The sequence below is a fragment of the Xiphophorus couchianus genome, chromosome 2, assembly GCF_001444195.1.
Source record: "Xiphophorus couchianus chromosome 2, X_couchianus-1.0, whole genome shotgun sequence".
Lineage (NCBI taxonomy): Eukaryota > Metazoa > Chordata > Actinopteri > Cyprinodontiformes > Poeciliidae > Xiphophorus > Xiphophorus couchianus.
Window position 1 is genome coordinate 32764941 of NC_040229.1, and position 23104 is coordinate 32788044.

The 23104-nt window shown below is 41.2% G+C and overlaps 1 protein-coding gene across 11 annotated transcripts in view; it reads left to right on the forward strand.

The window, feature by feature from the left end:
* Positions 1 to 23104, forward strand: part of cadps2 (Ca++-dependent secretion activator 2) — a 142634-nt gene that overhangs the window by 44888 nt on the left and 74642 nt on the right. For all 11 annotated transcript variants that reach the window (XM_028040865.1, XM_028040960.1, XM_028040875.1 and 8 more), the window contains exons 12-13: positions 5212 to 5348; positions 16610 to 16797. In XM_028040865.1, coding sequence (XP_027896666.1) covers positions 5212 to 5348; positions 16610 to 16797 — 325 coding nt within the window. The remainder of the gene's footprint in view (positions 1 to 5211; positions 5349 to 16609; positions 16798 to 23104) is intronic.

Consider the following 23104-nt stretch of genomic DNA (forward strand, 5'->3'; position numbering starts at 1 on the left):
GTTGGGAGGAACGGCCCACCCGACCTGAACTTGAGCGGTGTTCTGTTGCTGGACTTCTGTGCTCGCCATGGATTGTCCATAACGAACACCATGTTCAAGCATAAGGGTGTCCATATGTGCACTTGGCACCAGGACACCCTAGGCCGCAGTTCGATGATCGACTTTGTCATCGTTTCATCGGATCTGCGGCCGTATGTCTTGGACACTCGGGTGAAGAGAGGTGCGGAGCTGTCCACTGACCACTACCTGGTGGTGAGTTGGCTCCGGTGGTGGGGGCGAAAGCCGGTCAGACCTGGCAGGCCCAAACGTGTTGTGAGGGTCTGCTGGGAACGTCTGGCGGAATCCCCTGTGAGACGGAGCTTTAACTCCCATCTCCGGCAAAACTTCGAACACGTCCCGGGGGAGGTGGGGGACATGGAGTCTGAGTGGACCGTGTTCCGTGCCTCCATTGTCGAGGCGGCCGATCGGAGCTGTGGCCGCAAGGTTGTCGGTGCCTGTCGCGGCGGCAACCCTCGAACCCGTTGGTGGACACCTTCGGTGAGGGATGCCGTCAGGCTGAAGAAGGAGTCCTATCGAGCCTTTTTGGCCTGTGGGACTCCGGAAGCAGCTGATGGGTACCGGCGGGCGAAGCGGCATGCGGCTCGGGCGGTTTGCGAGGCAAAAACTCGGGCGTGGGAGGAGTTTGGAGAGGCCATGGAGAAAGACTTCTGCACGGCTTCGAGGCGATTCTGGTCCGCCATCCGGCGTCTCGGGGGGGAAGCGGTGCAGCACCAACACTGTTTATAGTGGGGATGGTGTGCTGCTGACCTCTACTCGGGACGTTGTGGGCCGGTGGGCAGAGTACTTCGAAGACCTCCTCAATCCCACCAACATGCCTTCCACTGAGGAAGCAGAGCCTGGGGACTCTGGGTTGGGCTCTCCAATCTCTGGGGGCGAGGTCGCCGAGGTGGTTAAAAAGCTCCTCGGTGGCAAGGCCCCGGGGGTGGATGAGATCCGCCCGGAGTTCCTTAAGGCTCTGGATGTTGTAGGGTTGTGTTGGTTGACGCGACTCTGCAATATCGCATGGACATCGGGGGCAGTTCCCCTGGACTGGCAGACTGGGGTGGTGGTCCCCCTGTTCAAAAAGGGGGACCGGAGGGTGTGCTCCAATTATAGAGGGGTCACACTCTTAAGCCTCCCTGGCAAGGTCTATTCAGGGGTCCTGGAGAGGAGGGTCCGTCGGATAGTCGAACCTCGGATTCAGGAAGAGCAGTGTGGTTTTCGTCCTGGTCGTGGAACACTGGACCAGCTCTACACCCTCAGCAGGGTCCTGGAGGGTGCATGGGAGTTCGCCCAACCAGTCTACATGTGTTTTGTGGACTTGGAGAAGGCGTTCGACCGTGTCCCTCGGGGAGCCCTGTGGGGGGTTCTCCGGGAGTATGGGGTACCGGGCCCTTTGATACGGGCTGTCAGGTCCCTGTATGACCGGTGTCAGAGTCTGGTCCGCATTGCCGGCAGTAAGTCGGACTCGTTTCCGGTGAGAGTTGGACTCCGCCAGGGCTGCCCTTTGTCACCGATTCTGTTCATCACTTTCATGGACAGAATTTCTAGGCGCAGCCAAGGTGTTGAGAGGATCCGATTTGGTGGCCTTAGGATCTCATCTCTACTTTTCGCAGACGATGTGGTCCTTTTGGCTTCATCAGATCGTGATCTGCAGCTCTCGCTGGATCGGTTCGCAGCCGAGTGTGAAGCGGCCGGGATGGGGATCAGTGCCTCCAAATCCGAGGCCATGGTCTTGAGCCGGAAAAGGGTAGAGTGCCTTCTCCGGGTCAGGGGGGGTGTCCTGCCCCAAGTGGAGGAGTTTAAGTATCTCGGGATCTTGTTCACGAATGGGGGAAGAAGGGAGCGGGAGATCGACAGGCGGATTGGCGCAGCGTCTGCTGTCAAGCGGGCGCTGTACCGGTCCGTCGTGGTGAAGAGAGAGCTGAGCCAAAAAGCGAAGCTCTCGATTTACCGGTCGATCTACGTTCCCACCCTCATCTATGGTCATGAGCTTTGGGTCATGACCGAAAGAACGAGATCGCGGATACAAGCGGCCGAAATGGGTTTTCTCCGTAGGGTGGCTGGGCTCTCCCTTAGAGATAGGGTGAGAAGCTCAGTCATCCGGGAGGGACTCAGAGTAGAGCCGCTGCTCCTTCACATCGAGAGGAGCCAGTTGAGGTGGCTTGGGCATCTGGTCAGGATGCCTCCTGGACGCCTCCCTGGTGAGGTGTTCCGGGCACGTCCCACCGGGAGGAGGCCCCGGGGAAGACCCAGGACACGCTGGAGGGACTATGTCTCTCGGCTGGCCTGGGAACGCCTCGGGATTCCCCCGGAGGAGCTAGAAGAAGTGGCTGGGGAGAGGGAAGTCTGGGCCTCCCTTCTGAAGCTGCTACCCCCGCGACCCGACCTCGGATAAGCGGAAGAAGATGGATGGATGGATGGATGGATGGGACTAATTTCCTAGGTTGTTTGAACATTCAATCATCTAATAGGATGACATATTTCATATGTCCCTTATATAAAGTATATGAGTCATGGTTTGTTACATTTTCACAAACTAATAAAATTAACAGCAGCAATTACGTAATTATTCACCAATATAAAAGAGCAATTTTCATAGTCCTCTCTTGCATCTTGACAGAAACCAAACTGTTTATAGATTTATATCAAGGGAGAATACTTACAAACATTAGCAATTTTCTTAGCTTTAATTTAAGCCATATTTATAGAAATCGGGTAAGAAATAAAGGCGCTGCGATCATTTTGTGACAGATTCCTGCTCATCCCTCATTGAGGCAGCCTGGTTTAGTGGACAGACTCACTGCGCAGTAACGATGTCTGTAGGAGCGTTGCTAGCATTAACAGCTAACAGGCAACGTCCAAACCTTTAATGTATATGAATGAAGAAATCCTACAACCGCTAAAATCTGACACCGCTCCGTTTCTGTTTACTTTTTGTGAAGAAAAAAATTGCTGGTCTTCTTTAAGAGGTTTTGTGTCGATTAATTCAGTAGATCTTGGTGCAGCGCCACCACAGGCGACAGGAGGGATGGCAGGGGGACAGGTTTTTCAGCTAGTTTTAGTCGTTTAACAGTGCAGTGTGAATGCAAACTACAGTTCTGAAAATGTAACAAATGTTGCAATTTTAGTCCTTAATCGAACCGAGTCTACCGGACTATCCGGTCTGAATGCGTCCTAACAGAGTGAGTCAAGTATGCTGTTGAATGCAGATATTAGCTAAATGATGACTAGTTAATGCCAATATAAGCACGTTAACAAGATTAAGGCTACTAATTTTGTTAGTCTATGTTGTGGGTAGTACTGGTTACATTGAGTCACTTGTTTGGAACATTTATTTATATGAGTAGTTTTACTGCTCTGTAGTTTTTTCTTTTACTTGAGTAATATTATTGCCACTCTTACTTGAGTAGATTGATTTTGCATTTAAAGAAATAGACCTCAGAGATTGGATTCTTAGATTTCTGAAATATGAGCCAAAGTTTATGGAAATTTGAGCATAATTAATCAAAATTTTTATACATGTCACTGTTTACATCCTTATTGTTTATTTTGTATAAATATACATGGTTATTTTATTTGAAAGGTTAAATAAAGGTTTGTTTCTGTATCTATATTAAAGTCTGCCCCCCCCCCCAAAATAAGCCAGTGCTCTTTGCACTTTTACAAAGTAAAAGCTCCTTAAAATCCTAAATTTAAATACTTTTAAACCTTTTAATTTATCTATGCTGAAACCATTAAATGAAGTTTAACAGCATTGTCATTGTGAATAAACACTTGTTAAATTTGTATATTTGTGGTTTGTGGTAAAATGTTACCATTTACGGGGCCCCGAACGCCCCATAAATGCCAAACTTAAACAACCCCAGATATGACATGAAAGCAGTGTATTATTTCCTTATTTCTCACAATTCTATGCTTTATTGGCCTTATCCCATAAAAACACATTGTAGTTTGCATGTGGAACATGCCTAAATGTTTAAAGGGCAGGGACCCTGATGTAAGAAACAATAGATATCCCAAGTACAGACAGAAAATGAGATTATTTTGTGGTTTTTGTCATTCTGTGCATACCTGACAAGTCTCGCGTTTTAGCCGGGAAACTACAATTCTAAATTAGAATTAAACTTTTCTTTCTTTTCCTCAGGACATATGTTTTTACATTAATTAAAGATGTTAAATATTGATTTGATAGAGCCAAACTGTAAAACCCAGCAGTGCAAACTGTTCCTTCAACGAATTCGACATTTCTTTTACTCAAATGCAAAACCAAAGTCAAATTACATTTCAACTGAGTCCAATGAAAGGCTTACCGGTAGTCCTTATTTAATCTAAGTCCTTTGCCCATGAAATGCTGCTTTGGAGTCTGTGTTTGCCTTCCTCAGCTTTGTTGCAAAATCAACCAAATTGTTGGTGGTTTTCTTATATTGCCTGAGTTCAGGGTGCTGCTGATTGGTCCAGATTTCTTTCACCTGCTGAGAAGTGCTGCAGAGTGGCGCACAAATGTGTGTTTTTATGCACCCACATCTGCATCCATGAGCAGATCTGCGCAACATTTGAGGGAAGAAGTTGGGGGATTATGTACTGTTATTGACAGTAGAGAAAAATGTTTTGTATTACCTTTGCTACTTGTGATTAAGTTACAAAAAGTAGTAGTAGTTATAATGGTTTCCTTATAGTGAAGAGTGTTTAATGTGCATTTCCTCACGTAGAAAGTAAAATGCATCCTGGGTTTGATGGGGGTAAGAGAGTTGGTATTAAAATAGTGAACAAAATCATCAGGAGTATAAAGAGTGTCAGGATTAGGTAAGTTAGAGATATCACAACCTGTGGAAATATGCTAATTACACAATAACACAAGTATGGAAGTAGCTCCTGCCTCATTCTTTTCTAAGCTTAACTTATTCACAAAATTAGTATAGAACAATTCTACTGAAGCATCTGTGTGAAAGAGCAGGGCGAGCTTTAAACCTCTACCTAGAGGTCAAAGTTAACACCCAAGAACTACAAATATCAGCTGCTAAACAGTTTTGAAGCATCGTGTTTGAACTGAAACTGGGTCCACTTTTGGGACAGTTTTCAGTTTAACTTTATTTAAAATGTAAAAACCTAAAGTACTATAGCTGTTAAAGTGAAGATGCTATTCGGACCTGTTTTGTGTTTGCTTTTCAGGTCTGGATCCCTGTCAGCGTCAGAGCATGGAGGATTTCATCTCTGCAGCTCCGGGTTGCTTTGACCATGCTGCTCTGTTCTCCGTTTTACAGAAACACACTCTGCAGCACCGCATGAACGACTCCTTCTCCTGCCTGGTATGTTATCTCAAACCTGTTCTTTAGGTTCCAATCCCTGGTCCTCAGGTACCCCGGCCCTGCATATTTTAGGTGTCTCCTTGCTTCCACACCTGACTACTGAATGGGTGACTAACAAGCTTCTGCAGGCCTTTGACTGCAGAGGAGGTCATGCAATCATTTAAATGAGGTGAGCTGGAACAGAGGCATCTAAAACTTGGGTTCCCTGCATGTTGGGAATCACTGCTCTTAATGACAATTGTGATATTAGAAGAGGCTCAAAATATTCCACAGAGGGCAGCTGTCAGTATCACTGGGTGACTGCAGGTGCAAAGTACACTTAATGTCAAACATCACACTAAGTGATTTAGACATTTTACATGACCTGCTAAATACTCATATGAAGTAGAAAATAAATTATACCAATCTGACCTATGGACAAGGCATTTAAATAGCTGAAATTCTATTTGGACTTAAGCAGATGTGCTCAAATTTAAATTTTATAGCTAAATCATTTTGGACCTAAGTAGTGGACATTTTATGTGAAACAACCCAGATTACTAAAATTCTTCTGATCTCTGCAAATGGATAAAATTATTTTATTTACAAAACAAAACGAAAGTGTAAATAAAGCATGTGGTAGAATAAGGTTGGATGTAATATGAAACACAGGCAGGCCAGTGATGTATGTAAGTGATTCAGCTGGAAAAGCTTGCTTCAAGGTAAGTAAAAAAACAAACAAAACCCTTAAATCTTGTAAATTCAAATGCGTAGTGTCAGAACAAACATGCTCCACACATGTCCCTTGATCCCCTCATCTAACTGTCAGTTGCTTTAGTTGATGTCTGGTACAGTACTAATCATCCAAATACAAGCAAATTGGACTGTATTTATTTGTTTGGACTGTATTTATTTGTTTGTTGAAGTTTAGCCTATTTTGTCAGTGAGCATATAGCCATTTACATTTACAGTAGCAGCATAATAAATTGTCACAGAGTTAATGTATTTCATTAATTCAGTTCATTAGTGACTTTCATGAATATCGTAAGCATTACATTTGTTCCACACAGAGGGATAATCAAATGAATGAAGGACTTCCTCAGTGTGCAGTAAAGCTCTCCAAAGTAATGCTAATGCCCTGATTTGACTCAAGCGTGCTGAAGCAGACGCATCTAAACGTTGCTGGAGTCCGGTGTTCTGTCAGATCATACGCTGTCAGAGAAGCATACATGCAGTGAGTACGCATGCATGCACAGTAAGAGGTCCATGACACAGAGGACCTGTCAGTTAAGCTGTAACAAGGCGGATTTTACAGTGAGGATGAAAAGTTGAGGCAGAGTTCAGGTGGAAGCAGCAGTGGTTTATTCTTCACCCAAACTCAACAACCCTTTCACAGGTGAAACTGCAGCCTTAAATAGTCCCAGCTGTTACAGACCAAACCACCTTTAATACACAGGGGAATCTCAATTCACCAATCTCCACCTATTTGAATAAAATACCTTTTACTAAATATAAACATTTCCACTTACTTTTTATAAATAATTTATGTTTTATCATTACACCATAATAAAAACACCACAAAACCCATAAACAACCCCCCCCCCCCCCCACACACACACACACACACACACACACACACTTTTCAATGGCCTCTCCCAGAACCTATAAATGGTGTCTGGACCCCCGGGGCAGAATTAGTCCAAACACCCTGGAGAGGACACAGAAAAGACAGGTGAGTCACTTCATAATAGCACTCCACACTTAACAGATTATGCACAAACATTTGCTCAGTTTTACCCACCAGTAGCTCATTGCTCTGAGTAACAATTATCCTCCCTTCACAAGCAACCAGCTCACTTCTCAACGAGGAGCAGCTGTGCAGAGCCCAGAACAAAAGGCTACATGCTAATCACTAAAAACACTCAATAAATACAATGAAAACTTCTTGTGTGCAAATTGTTGTTTATGTGCAAATCTATGCTTAAAGTGCAGTGCTAAACAAAGTGCTTGTTAATAAAGTGCTTTTAAAGTGCTATACAGTGACTTAAGTAAAAATAGCCCCAGTAGCAACAAGATACAAGAAAAGTAAATAAATCTTTTTTAATAACTAAATGGATATACATGCATTGCCGTGGTTTCAAAGTGTATTTAAAGCAGGGTCTAGATACAACTACTGTACAGTGAACCTCAAAACACTCCTTCTATAAAACTCACCTTCCTGTTCGGTGATGATGGTCTGACTAGTTAACTAAGTCATGATGTCATAATAACAAAATGTAACTTCTACGTCATGGTGTCATGTTTCTGATTAAACAAAAGCATATGGTAATCACAGCGTGTACTTCGCTGACAGATATAGTCCTCGGTTTGTGCTACATTTTTGACCATCTGGCAATGTATGCTGATCTGACAGAACATCGGACCTCGAGGCCATAATAGAACATTACTGGGTTTTTGTGACATTCTAATTTTCTAAGTCTTTTGGCCTTATAATTGGGGCCCCGGGAGTAAGAAAATATTAGATAATGAAGGATTAGAACATGTTGGCATTCTGTCAAAGCAGACATCATGAGATCACCAAGATGGGCTGAAATGTTTTTTCATTTTCAATTTATGTTTAAATTGCTTTCTTGGCCTTACAGCAATCAAACCCTTCCTGTTATTTCTGAGCAACCTTTTGCCTGTTTCAACTCTATTTTTGATCATTTTTCATGGTGATGAGTTTGAAGCTTTTGGGGTTTAAAGTTCTCCTTACCTTAACTTTAGCCGTCTCCACAGAATCTCAATTGGAGATTGGTTTGGACTGGCCCAGTTTTTTGGACTGGTCCACTCCAAACCACTAATGCTATGTCCAGTAAGAAGAAACATGCATGTCAAACTGAAAGATTGCCTTTAGCCTAAATCTGCCAGGCTGTGAATAATTCTGAAATTAGTGGTAAATGTTTTCTTTCTGCAGGATTCAGACAGTAAACAGTTTCTGCAGCAGGGTTACTTTCATCATTTCACATGTGATCTTGTTATCACATTCCTATCCAGTTTTCATAGCTTTGAAAATAGGATTGGATACAAATCCATTTATAAATTAGAATGTCATTGAAACTTTTATTTATTTCGGTAACTCCATCACTCAGTGATGCATATCATGTAGATTAATTACACACAGTCTGTTTCAAGCCTTTTTTTCTTTTAGGATCACCTTCTTCTTCCAGCTAACCAAAACACAACATCAAAGATTTGAATATTACACCAGACCAATAAAAAAAGAAAAATTAATATTTCAGTTGTTTCGTTGTTGGAACTGCCAATGTAAACCAGACGTAACTTTAATTAAACCATGTTACCTGTATAGAAAACATTGTTTCCTTACGCTGGTTTGACTTTCTGCTGTCTAGGCCCTATTGCTATCGTTGCTTCTACCCTCACTAAATTTATATGACTAACTCAGTGTGTGCATGATGGCTAATTTAAACTTTCACTTAGTGATAACTAGTTCTGGTCATTTAAAATCATTTTTACATTTGCCATCCATTTCTTGTAGGAGCTTAATGCTGAAGGGGAAGAGAAGTTCCTGCTGAGGCTAAAAAACATCAGAAAACATTTTGAAGACACATAAAAGCGTTCTGTCTCTGTCTCTGTGTGTGTGTGTGTGTGTGTGTGTGTGTGTGTGTGTGTGTGTGTGTGTGTGTGTGTGTGTGTGTGTGTGTGTGCTGGCTTGTTAAACCGTAGGGGGTCTCTCACACTGATTGAAGAGTTAAATGTTCTAATCAATACTTTCCAAATAGGAACACGGCCCAACTGCTGTGCCAGCTCACTGAAGACACAGGAAGGAGGAGGGGGAACTAATCCTAGAGAGAATACACTGAAGGCTTTTGTGTTGTGTGTAACTTAGCAGACCATGAACATCTCTGTTGGATATGAGCATAGCTCATATCCAACGTTATGTAAGGATTCTCCTGAAATTACCTCAGTGTTGCAAACACAAAGCTGAGATGTGTGTTTTTAGCCGGTCGGTCTGTTGTAATCCAGGGATGGTTGACTTTACATCTATTGCTAACCGCTGTCAGAAATTTTTAGATAAGCTGACTTTATTTTCTGTTTTCTCTATGTCTTTTGAACAAATGAACTAAAATGTGGGGCAACGTTAAATCAGGGACTCTGACGCAGCCCCGTACTTTAGAGAAGAAACAGAGGAAGAATGCTGTCCTAGATTTACAGAAAACGTCTGTTTGAAAGATAGGACCGGTGTCATGAGATGCGGTTTTGAATGGTGAGGATGGAAGCGGAGGACCCAGCATGAGGTGCAATAAAGGTATTTAATGAAGAAGCGATTCACAAATTCCAGGCAGTACAGGCGAACAACGACTCTCACACTGGTAGCAACTGGCATAGACATCAGACTGATGACAATAGGCAAGGACCCAACAGGGAAACACAGACACAGGTGGGTATAGATACAAAGGGAAGATAATCAGGGGACACAGGGCACAACTGGGATCAATCAAGGGCAGACGAGACAACACAGGAACTAAATTGACACAGAAAAACCAAATCCTCACAACCAGTACCAGTTTAGTTCTGTACCTCAAATACCATCAAGTGACTTCAAACGGCTCAAAGGAATGCTGTGATTCACAGTGTCAAAAGCAGCCAGATTCTGCATGTTTAGATAGGAAGTAGGCTTGGTGATAAGTAGCAGCTTTTTCACTGATCCTGCGTAGAAAACATTCAAACTCCAAACGTCATGGCTGTACAAGCCACCTTTTGTACAAGCTCAAAAGGTGCTTCTACTCAATACTGAGCAAAGGGTCTGAATACTTATGACCATGTAATATTTAAAAATATAAATATTTTTATAAATATGTAAAAATTTAGAGGGCTGTGAATGCTTTCTGTAGCCACTGTAAATTGCTCATAGATTTTTGAGCAACTTTAGCTGAAGTATGTGTGATCTGATCTTCAACAAACTGAATTTTTCAATTTCTGTTTGTTTGTTTGGATCTCTATTAGCCATTGATGTGAAAATGGTTGCTCTTCCTGGGGCCCACATCATAAAAAGGTCATTTATTTCAAAAGCAGTTACACATACTTAATATAACATATTGATTCATAAATATACAATTAAAACACCTTATATGTTAAAATAATTAAACAGGACTATTTATTACTGCTTCAAGCAGATGAAGGAAGGGAGTTCCATGTTTTCATTCCTCTACAAATATCAGTGTTTTCTTCAATATTCCTTCCATGGTGAAAAAGTACAACAATCTTTAAAAAGCATGCCATGTGTTAAAGTAAAGTTTGGCTTATTAAAGGATGATTATAAAAAAAAACCATTTGGTACCGTAGATACTACAATATATTTATATATATATATTTTTTAAAAAGCATAAACCAAGAACTCATTGTCTATCTCAATCATTTCTATGAATGTTAAAGCTTTGCCTCTGTTGATGAGAACACAGCATGCATAACAGTCTGGGTTAATACTGCTTTTAGGAGGTTCATTTGGAATCCTGTAAAGAGTATGTGTTGCAGGTATGTTCAAGCTCTGTAAGAGCCTGTTAGTAAAAGCATGTTCTTAAAAAAACTGTTGACAAAGGTTTCCTCTGAACACTAACTTTGATGCTGAAGGAGTCATGCTGGCTTGTCTTGCATTTCAAGTCAACGAGATGTTCAGCAGAGTGACATCTGGGCCTCTTTGGTTTGTCTGCCTACCTCACCAGGACTCCTTCCAGCACTGCAATTAGACCGCTCCATTCACACTGTCCAGCCAGCTCTTCATTGCTCAGCCTTTTGTGAACACCGCAGGGTTTTTTGTTCCAACTTGAGCCTCTTTTCACTGAGCACTCTTAGAAAAGGCCTGGGCCTAGGCGTGGGAGACATCTGTTGAGAAGTGCCTTGGATTCATGTCACAGACCAGGTCATATTTTATTGAAAATGAGCTGAACCCAACGACAACAATGGTATAATTAGGCAGAAGTTTGGGATGTCGCTGGAGTCCACAGTGCTGCCAGAAGCAGCAGCGTGGCTCCTACTGAGGGGGAAGAGGTTAAATCCGGCCAGTGAAGGTGCTGTGAGCTTGAGCCCAGACAGATCCAGTCCAAACCTAGAGTCATGTCTCTACATCTTGTTGCTCTCTACACACTTTAGGCTTAACTGGACGACCAGAATGGAGCTGTTCACAAAATCAGGATCTTTTTTAGATAAAATGCAGCATGTACAGACTCTTCAGATCGATGCAGGTCTCTCAAATTCATTTGGTCTTGAATTGAATTTAGTATAAAAACATCTTGACAGTAAAAATAAATAAAACTGTGAGTGTTTGCAGAAGCTGACTTTGACCATTAGTAGCATGCTGCTGTCCCAATGCTCTGCCCTTCTTAGCCCTCTGGCTGCTGAAGCACAATGAGATTGATTGTTGAGAGTGATCATTGAAGTGGACAGCATCTGAAGAGCAATATTTACTCTAATTTGCAAGAATCTGACCTATTTAGCCTCCTGTCAACCTATAAATTTACAGCCTCAGCTCATATCCTGTCCCAGAGTATTGCTGAGCTTCTGAGAGACCAGGACACAGGTGTCCTGCAGTTTTAGTATGCTGAAGCAGAAATCTACCTTCTTATTTTTGTCTTAACAGATCCTAAAATAATTAGCCAAGTCTATGCATCCACATGATTCAAGCCCCCGTTTTGTTTGAATCTTAAGCCCATTTCAGTGATTTAGGTAAATGTCTGAAGTTCTGACGGATGGCTCCAGTCACATTCAGCCACATTAAGTGTGTGTAACTGATTCATCTAGTGTGCTTTGATAAACAACCTGCACCTTGTTTCTATTTGACTTGTACTTTACTAGTAGTAGCATTCAGTTTTATACACCTTGAACTCCCATGTTGTCACATTGCAACCATCAATGTATTTAGTAGGGATATTACGTGAAAAGCTAACACAAAGCAATTTGTAATAGTGAAAGAAAAGTCTACAAGGTTTAATTTTTTATTATTTATAATAAAAATGTCTTAAGTGAGGCGTATTTTTGTATTCAGCCCACTTGAGTCAATACTATGTAGAACCACCTGCTACTGGCTGTTTAGCAGCAGGTTGCTAGTTTGTCTCTACCAGCTTTGTACAGCTATAGATCCCCATTATTGCTCAATATTCACTGGAAAATAGTTTGTCAGTCGGACTGCATGGAGAACATCTGAAAATGTTTTAACTCAGTTTGTTTAAGTAGCACCATTTCAAATGCTGCCTCAAGGCACTTTACAAAAAATCCCAAAACAATTTAATCCAGTCACAGATACTTTACAATTGATGCTAGTTTTCAAACAGTAGATTCAAAGTAACTTAAAAATTTCTAAGGAAACCCAGCAGAGCATCAAGTCATTGACTTGCAGCATTCACTACTCCTTGACCAGCAAAGAGTGACAGTCACTCGTGTTGTGTCATTGACTTTACATCAATCCCTCATACTGAGCAGGCATGTAGCGACAATGGAAGAAACCTCCAGCAGAACCAGAGCCTGGATCAGTAGAAGTGACCATGTGGCACAACTGACTGGGAGTTTGAGAAGATAGAGCAAAATGTACAAGAAGGAACAGGTAAACTGATGTAGGATTACTTTTGATGTTCATCAAAATGAAAAGATAATAGCAGGAGCGAGAGAACAATTAGTTGATGGCAGTGTTGTGTCAGCTCATGGCTTCATCCAGGAAGAAATCGTGCTGCCAATCCAGGTGGATGTCCGAGTCCTACTAGGTCTCCAGCTGCTCTGCCCTGTCAGTCCACCATGTATAACCAAGAGTCTAAATCTGTGTGACGCAAATGTTCAAAACCTCAGAGCGTCTGGAGACATTCCATTACTCGTATAAGACTGGGCTTTCAATAAAAATGCAAGTCCAAAATTTTATTGTCACTTGCTTGTTTGGACTTTCTGTGGGCGGAGCCTGTGGCTTTAAAAACAGGGCTCTGCTCCACATGGAGGCAGTCTGTGGCTAGACTCCTGAGAAGTCACACTGAAGGTGATGGACTCTGACAATGAAGGTATTGCTGTTTGTCTGATTTTAACCTGCCTTGGATGTCCTTTGTACATATTCTGCACCTGCCATCTTTGTTCACCTGAAGAAAATCTTAATAAATTTCACTAAAGTGATCTCCGGCATTTATGTTTGACCAAGTCATAATAGAACCCCGTCACAATGACAGACAACGATAAAGTCTAGCCCAGCAACTGCAACATAGGAATTTGATTGTGAAAAATATTTTAAAATCATGTTAGTTCTTTAAATGTAAAATTATTACATTTCTTTATAACATATGACTACATTGAAAATGTGGTTGTGACAGGATAAAAGATGAATAAAAAACCTTTAAGAGGTATAAATTCTACAGTGGCGTTTTTTGACTCCACAATTGTACTGCAGCTCAGTTTAAAGCTGCTGTGAAGGTGGAACCCAGATCCCCAGCGTACAGCTTCTGCTTAGAAAACCAGTCACAACTGGATGCTGTCGTTCTGAGTTCATAAACAAAATATTTCGTCTCGTTATATTTATTAATAATGATTGCTTATTAATGAGTGATTTCCAGAGTGAGAGTGATGAGCTGTGATCCAGCTGGCAGGCTTCCCAACTGCTGATGTCTGGATCCTTCAGAGGAGGCCAGAACCCCAAAACTGCTCCGTTTTTTCTATCAGCTGTAGTTTGTTTCAGATTGAGCACTAAAACCAAATTATGAAAAGCATTAGCATGGACCTGATTGTATCTTTATAGAAGTGGACCATGGTTAAACTTCTGAAATAAGATACATGTTTGAGAACACAACTGAGCCAAAGGATCTGTTGTGGCCGTGATGGAGAGCAGCTTCTGGAGCTTTTGGTTAGATTGTGATCTCTGACCGGTTGCTCTCCGGATGTCCACTCAGGTTTATTCTTCCATTTGCTTTCACTTCTGGTTCCATTCTGGTAAATTATTAAATGGCTCTGTTCCAAACTATTACCAGAGTCAACATAATCTACAGGGACAGCATTGTTTTCTTTTTTTATTTATTTATTTTTACTCCTGCATTAATTCCCAGAGTTGTGACTTGTTAACTGAGACAATATTTTGGTTCAGTGATGATGAGAGAAATGATCTGAAATGATCTTTGAGTCACAAACCAAAAAAAAAAAAAAAGAATGGATAAAAGAAAACAGGCAAAGGTGTTTGTAGCTTCAGAGCTGCCATTGCTTGGACTGATCTTGGGTTGAGCCGTCCCTCAGAGGGGGGCGGCAGACGCTGTTGCTCTGACACAGAGACGCACAGCCACGGCTGATGGAAGCCTAACGAGGCAGTCTGCTTGTTAGCTGCTAATTGAGCGGTCAGAGCCAATACTGGAGTGCGCCATCTGTTTGTCACAGAGGAACATCTTGTCGCTTCACGCCCATCAGTGAGCCCCCTTCTCTCTCTGTGGTGTGATATTAATAGCTCGTGCCCACAGAAAAAAATCAAGAAAGAAACTTAAGTAAAGTGATGAAGGGAGGAGGGTCAATGAAAGGTCTGCAGACGAGGATTCTGACACATTTAAACCCACTAGGAAGCAGCCTGCCAATGAGACCATAAATATATTTTCTAAAAATAACTTTTTTCAAATTTTTGTCATTTTCGTAACTTTTATTTTCAATTTACTTGACGGTAATGTTGTAAAGCTGTTTTTGTATTTCTGAACATTTTCCTTGCTATACCAGTGTTCTGCAGCCTACTGCACTTCCTTCTCTTCTTGTGCAGATTGCTCTTTTATATAAAAGGTGTTTTAATGTGTAACATAGCAAAAGAACACTGATCTTCATTTCAGTGTCACTCCTTGCCAAGGCTTTGGGTGGTCAGTTCAGAGAGACTTGACAGATCCCAGGACCCTGGTCTCTGCCAACACCAGAACTGTTTTTGTCAGTTTGGTGAATTGGTTGTGAAAAATCAGGGTAGATGTGGTTAGTCTGAATGGAAACATGACAAAAGCTGCTCAGCAATTATAAGACCGGTTTGTTGGCTCTAATTCCAAATAAGGCCTGTCTATTGATGATTGAGTAGGAAGAAAGTCATTTTCAGCAAGTTATTTTATTATAAAGTATAAATAAATATGTATTTTTTGAATGACCTTCCCTCTGTTATCTCCTGGGAGACAATCAGAGCCCAACTTGTTCCAACAGTAAATGTAAATCTACCAGATATGTGAATTCAGGATGTGTCTTAATATTGCAATGTCTGGTTGAGTTTTGGTCTTCAGAGGGAACCAACTGTTCTGAAGGTGAAACAGTTTCTCTGCTGCTCATCTTCCTTCCTGGGTCACCGGTCGCTTGGCACTGAGCCACGGCTGTCAGCCAGAGGGAGCTCACTGTGTGTGTGGGGGTGTGTGTGTGTATGTGGAACCAGCCTAGTGGAGGTGCTAATTTGTTAATGTTTTTCAGTGCAGAATCTTAATTAGTGTAGTAAGCTTCATGCCTAATTTAGTGATTACACACCAGATAAATGAACTAATGTAAATCTCAGGATCTTCAAATTGTTCCACACCTTTCAGCCTTTCCTTACATATTCTTCATAAACCTGTAGAGAGGTAATAACTTTTACATCAACCTGTTGTTTCATAATCTAAGAGTTTTTTTCCTGTCTACAGTCTAATTACTAGACTGTAATTAGACTGTAATTACAATACTAATTGACTCTGTCCACTAGTCCATTAGTACATAGACAGAGTCAACTTTTTTCTCATTTTGGTTATGTATAATACATTTTAAATGATACAATTCAGATCAAGTGCAGACTTTCAGCTTTAACTCAGTAGGTTGAACTAAAACTTGCATACAAATGTAAGGAACTAAATGCTTTTATTACACAATCACTTCATCTCAGGGCGTCAAACGTTTTCTCTCCAACAAGCTCATAGGACAACTCCTGCAAATCCTCCATTACATGGTTTTCAAAAAGAGGCTATACTATTGGAGCTCAATTGATCAGTGTAAGCCCCGCCCCTTGGCTTTGATCTCTCGGTTTGATTAATTAAACAGTTATTTATTTATTTGCATATTTAATCAAAAATTTAAGGATGTATTTATTTAATTTTGTCTTTTAACTCTGTACTTTATTTCCTCATATATTGTGCAATCTGTTAGTTCAACCCACTGAATCAAAGCTGAAGGTCTGCACTTCAACTGCATCTGAGTTGTTTCATTTAAAATCCATTGTGGTAATATACAGAACTCCGTCCAAATATTTCTGGTGCATGGAGCAGCAGGTTAATTGTCATGCTTGTCCTCAGGGCTGGTTCAGTCCCGGCCAGGTGTTTGTCCTGGATGAGTACTGCGCTCGGTACGGGGTTCGAGGCTGCCACCGCCACCTGAGCTACCTGAAGGATCTCATGGACTACGCCGAGAACAGCGTGCTGGTTGACCCCATGCTGCTACATTACAGCTATGCTTTCTGTGCCTCACATATCCACGGAAACAGGTACCCAAGCATTATCATGACAGAATAACTTTGGTCAGGGTGTCGTCTACCACATCAGACACAAACGTTTGATTCCCAGTTACCCCAATTGTGTGGGACTTCCTGCTACTGTCCTGATTTTTTCAGTTGTTGGCCATAGTTTTTGGACGGCCCTGTTCTACTTTGAGTTGGTTAAGAAAAAAAAACTGAGCAAGTAATGATTATATGTGAGGTTCTTCAAAGCTCCACTATTTGACCATTTTTGTTTTTCCCAACATTTCACTTCTATCTAATGGGTGTGAGAAAATCATTGTGGTTAGTTAAGTACAAGTTCATTATTCATACTGAGGACTGTTTGCATGAGGTCAGTTACTACTGATGGTAACATCTTTGTACAAAAGGAAAAGTGCTGAGTTCACTGTACACAACATTAACACCACAACTTGGACTGCAATATATATTAGCTATATAAGTACCATTCATTCAGGCTCTTCATGCCACTAACATTGTCACTAATGTTGGTTGAAGTGTTTTATGGAAGCATTAGGATATTACAGTTGAATTGTTTCCTTACCAAAAGAGCAGATCTATTCTTATATATCCAGAATTTGGTAGATACTAGTTACATATACTCAATTACATTTACTTGAGTAACGTTTTAGAAAAATGTACTTTTAGGAGTATTTTTGCTATGCTGCACGTTTTACTTTTACTTGATTAATTTTATCTAGTCTTACATGAGTAAAATTTCTGGATTTTCTACCCACTCAATGAAGAACAAACAGGTTTTAACCAAAAATTCACTACACACAGACACACACCTGCAGTTTTTGTTAGTTTCATAAGTTTTATGTTGAAAGAAACTGATTTGGAAAAAAATTATTTTGCCTGACTGTTATTTTTTTCTTATAAGAATTATTGTCCTTTTTGTCCTTAACATACAAAATTTCCACTTTACTTTATATTTTGGTCTGTCTGATTATGTAAATTTTACATATTAAATGATTGATCATTTGTTCAGTTCCTCAGCATTTGAGTAGACTTTTTTACCAAATACTTTTTTCTTTTACTTGAGTAAAAATATATTGAAGTAGTGCTACTCTTACTTGAGTATAATTTTTGGGTTCTCTGCCCACCACTGCATATATGATGAGTTTTTATTTTGGATCATCTGCCATCTCTGATCTGTGTTTATGTTCAACACATAATAAAAATACATAATAAGATTTTAGGACTTTTTTAGTTGTATGTTTGCTTATCAGAAGTCATAGTGTCACCATGACATTCATCAACTTTATCATATATTTTCTGTTGTCCTATAACATGCAGCCTTATTGCGCAATTAAAATACAAAGGTGCTATATGGAGGTTTTATAATAGCACGTTTCCATCCATGTGAAGGAAGTTTGGGTAACACATTGAAAACCTGCATAATGCAGATAATACAACATATAGTTTTGAACTGGACTGAAATCAAGTTAAGTAGCTGAGATTATACTAATCAAGACCTTATTTAAGTCTAAAACTTAAAAAAAAAATCCTTGTTGTGAATTGGACTACAAGTCTGTGTTCAAATTAAAGTCCCCACAATTCTGATGCCATGTATAGTTTGCATTCAAAACTATGATGTCATTTCACCAAATGCTCACAGGAACTTTTTTGGTTCACCAATAAAGTGAATTAGGTCCCGTTAACATGGAGCGGGTTTTCAGTGAAACCGAAACCTCTTAGTTGAGATCCAGCCTCTCTTTTACACTGAAGGTCTCAGAGTGGATCTTTTCTGTATGGAACATCTCTGGCAGAGGTGCGATGTACAGATGTGAAAGCACACATCTACAGGACTCACGGCTGCAGAGTTTGCTCTACGCATACATGGGCAGAAAACAACAAAACCATGCATTGTGCTGTGAGCTGCTTGACTCGTTCAGTTTGACTTATCCTCTCATACAGATTATCCGTGTGTCATAGAGATGACCTTTGAGGTTAATACAGATACCACAGTGACTTGGTCAAAGTGATTTGACGACATACTAAAACCACAGTGCCATCTAGTGCCCTGGCATGGCAACTACAGGTGTCTTGGCAGTCGTCTAAACAGTGATTCTGTGTCTAAACGTTGATCTACTCTCCAATCAACATCCAAAAATACAACCTTTTTACAGCCAGCTTATGAGCACAGCCTGACTTTAGACTTCTGTTTATATGATGGCAAAATGCAATATAAATTGCAGTAATGAATAAAATCAGTTCTTAGAAGAACTTTACTTTTAGAAAATGCATGGTAGCTCTGAAATGAACAAAGTGCCCAGTACAAAGTTACAGTGGTTGCTTTTCACATTGTTTAACATCATTTCTTCTGCTTGAATCTCCTCTTCACTTCCTGCCCCCCTCTGCTCTTAACAAGCAGGTAATTACTGATATATGTGCTTTCTCTCTTTGTTGACTCATTTAGTCAATTAGAAAGTGTAATGATTAGCTTCTTCAGTTAATCATTAGATATTACCCGACGCGGGGCGGGAGGGATTACTGGAACTGGCTTTTTGTCAGTTGGAGCTCTAATTTGAATAAATGTTCATTCAGGACTCGCCTGAGTGGGTGTAGAAGGGGGGCACAGAGATTTTGGATTGCTGGCAGGCGTAATGGTGACAAGAAAAAAGAATTAATTGTAGAAATGCAAAACTCCCTGGAGGGTTCTTTTGAGAGGAGAAACAGAATGAACCACTGAAGAAAACTTGTCAAATGCATTCAGGCAATATTATACTATACTTGTGTGTAATTCTCTGTTTGGTTCCAAAACTTAGTAGCCGTCATGATTAATTGTTAATCATTTCAATTAGCTTTGTAGTAAGTAATATTCACATAAGTGTAGATACAAAAACCTTTTCACAGTTCTAATAGTGACCACAATGCAGCTCGCTGGTTCTGCTGTTAGGAGAAATTTAGTCTCTTTTAAGAAGTCAGGTTATATTTTGTGAGTAGATTACAGTTATAGCTACCGATACACTGATGCCCCTAACAGTTATTTAAATGACCAAAATTTAGCTGAATTTTCATTGGTCAGTTTACTAACCAGTAGTTGATTGGGTTGAAAATCCAGATGGTGCTAAACTTTCTCCCTAATGTATCAGGACACATGTAGAAACTGGGACTAGTGGGACATTTTCTGTTCAACTACCGCAATTTCCATACTATAAGCCGCTCCTTTTTCAGACACTTTGAAGACTGCGGTGCGGCGAATATTCAACTTTTTACCAAGAAAAGGTGGGCTGCTGTGTGGCGAAGAGATAGATCAATGTGTTACTGAGAGCGACAACCATAGAGAGACTGAGGAAGAGTGTGTGTGAGAGCAGGGATGCACAAAAACACTGACTGCATCTGACTCACACAAACACAACCACATCCCCAGATCGTCTCATCCTGGTGGCGCACAAAGCCAGAACAATGCGTTCGACCCACACAAATACAGGCCGCATGCATGCCGTGCACATGGCCCACAGAACCCGCAATGTGGCTCCTGACACTCAGTTCTTCACCCACATAAACAGCAAATCTGACCCACATAAAGCCCAACACACACATTGCTATGGCCTATCTGTTACAAATTCCTCTAAATAGTAAAAAAGGAAAACAAAGCCTTCCTGTGAGAAGTGAATTCTTTCCTGCCGGTACCGTGGCCCAGGTCCTGAGTCCAGAGGAGGACATTTGTTTCATGGCTACTGTTTGTAGGAAACGTTTCAACGAGATCTAGTAGAACAGAATACCAATCAGTGAGTCTGCTGGGAGGAAAGATCTGCTTTAAAGCTCCTGCCTTCATTAAGGATGCAGCAACATGGAACTGAGAGAGCTCTGCAGGTCAGCAGCAGCTTCATGGAGGGACACGCATCCATCAGACACTGTCCATCAGCATGAAGGGACACACTGTTCATCAGACGCAGCATAGTGGGATCATCAAGTTGATTTGTATAGAATATTTCAGCAACTAGGCAGTTCAAAGTGTTTTACATGATAAAAACAAAAGTCAAGAATTGAAATATTAAATTTTTCCAAGTGGCATCGTTACACATCAGAATGTTGATTAATGTTTCATTTATTATGGTTCAAAAGCAACCCAGGTGGATTTTTAGTCTAGATTTAAAGAATATTAGTGTTTCAACTGATTTGCAATTTTCTGGAAGTTTGTTCCAGATTTGTGGTGCATAGAAGCTGAATGCTGCTTCTCCATGTTTGTTTCTGGGTCTGGGGATGCAGAGCAGAACCAGAACCAGAAAACCTGGGAGGTCTGGAAGGTTGATCTAACAACGACAGAGCTTTAATGCATTGTGGTGCTAAGCTGTTCAGTTATTTATTATCTAACAACAGCATTTTAAAGTCTATTTTCTCAGTTGAAGGACTTTAGAACTGGGTGGAGTTCTCTTTCTTCCTGGTTTGAGTCAGAACACTAGCAGCAGTGTTTTGGATCAGCTGCAGCTGGAGGGTTGATTTTTTTAGGTGGTTCTGTGAAGACACTGTTGCAGAAATGAGACTGAAGATAAACACATTCCCAAAGAAGTTCCAGGAATGATCAGGGTGGCAGATATGTTGTTTTTTTCCCCTCAAAGTTAGTGGGTGTGGCTTATATTCAGGTGCGCTCAATAATCCAGTAACTAGACTAAGACAACATACTTTAACATACTTACATTTAACTTTTACACCACAGACTGTTGCTCAATTTTATTTTCATCTTGTTCCAAAGATGAAAATAAAAATGAAAACTATACTAATTTGTCTGATCACCTTTTTCTGTGATCATTTTTCTTTTTATTACAGTTTTATTTTACAGTTTGCAGAACTGGAAAAGTAGTTAGAAAGCAAGTCACTAAGTTATTTACTGATTCTTTTAAATGCTGTTTTACGAACAAATCAAAAAGACAAAAACCTTCCTGTCATGATCTGTCATGGCCTTTCTGTAGGCCTTCTGCTTAATGTTGTTGTCCTCATTAAGCAAAAGGTCATAACACATTTGTGTTTGCACTTCATTTTGTTCCTTCATTTATGTATTTATGCATAAACCAGCTGTATCAGCTACTTACTAGTCTTTTTTTTTATTTAACTCGTTTTTACTGTTTTTGCTCTTTGCTCATCATTAGGGTCTGTTAGACACAACTGTCATGCTTCTTGGTTGTCTGAAGGGAGATTCCACTGATAACTATTAGTTTATTAAAGGCTGTTATTTGAAAGCATGAAGAGTTTGGAGCTGATCAGCTAAATGTGAGTGAGCGTGCTGCAGGGTGGAGGTTTGAGGAGGTGGCTGCATTTGAACTGAAGCCAGGGTTAAAGGAGCGTTACGGGAGCCAGGAGAAGCTGCTCTCCTCCCTCTCACATGTCAAGTCAGATCTTCTGTTTTCTGGACCGTCCACAGCACACAGACACAGGATGTGACAGGGGTTTAACCTCCCCCAGCCCTGCACACATCAACTCGCTGCATCCACAGAGGTGATTGGGAGGAGGAAAGTGACGCATAAGATCACCTGCCACTCAGCATCTCCTCCGTTCTGCACCTCTTAAGGTGAAGTGGCATCCACACCCAGCACTGTGCCACAGCGCTCGCCGAGCCTCGCTGCTGACGGCTCCAATCAGCTGCCATCTGCAACAAACAGCCAAAGGGCTTGATGGAACCCGCAGGAGGATACGGTTCTTATCATTTACACTCCAGCACCAACCAATGTAAACACACTAACAGAAGTCTGCGTAGACGCTGACTGTCAGGCTGACAGCCTCCCCACCCAGAGTCCCCTGAGCTGCTTGCTGACAGCAGCCTCGCCTACAACATGATCGCTTCATTTAGCAGCAACAATGTGTCTGATCCTCAACAAGCTGTCGCTCCCCGCTCTGCTGTGAGAGCTAACAAACCAAACATTGCGCTGTGCCGTGTTTCTCTGAGCTCCGGCCGCTCTGCCTCTGGCTTTCTGCCAGCCGGCTCCCTCAGCTATTTATTTTCCGATGTAATTCGATTGCTGGGAGGTGAAGGCTGCTTCTCATTTGGGGCACAAATTGAGTTTCGTGTATCATTTTGAAAGCTCTTGATGAGCTCATTTTTTTCATGGAAAAGTGTTCGTCTTCCAACCAATTGTTTGGAGTAACCACCGTCACACCTTGATGAGGAGAGTTCTCTAAGCTTTTGTTTTCATTCTTTCTTTGTCTGGGTTTCCATGGCTTCTAGGAAAACTTCATAAAATGACTTGTCAAACCTTTTTTAAATGTGATTGCTTGACTTGTTTTGTTCTCGACAACATTTAGTCACCTATTAAAAGCTCAATGAGGCTTTCCGCTCCATGGGGATTTAGTCAGA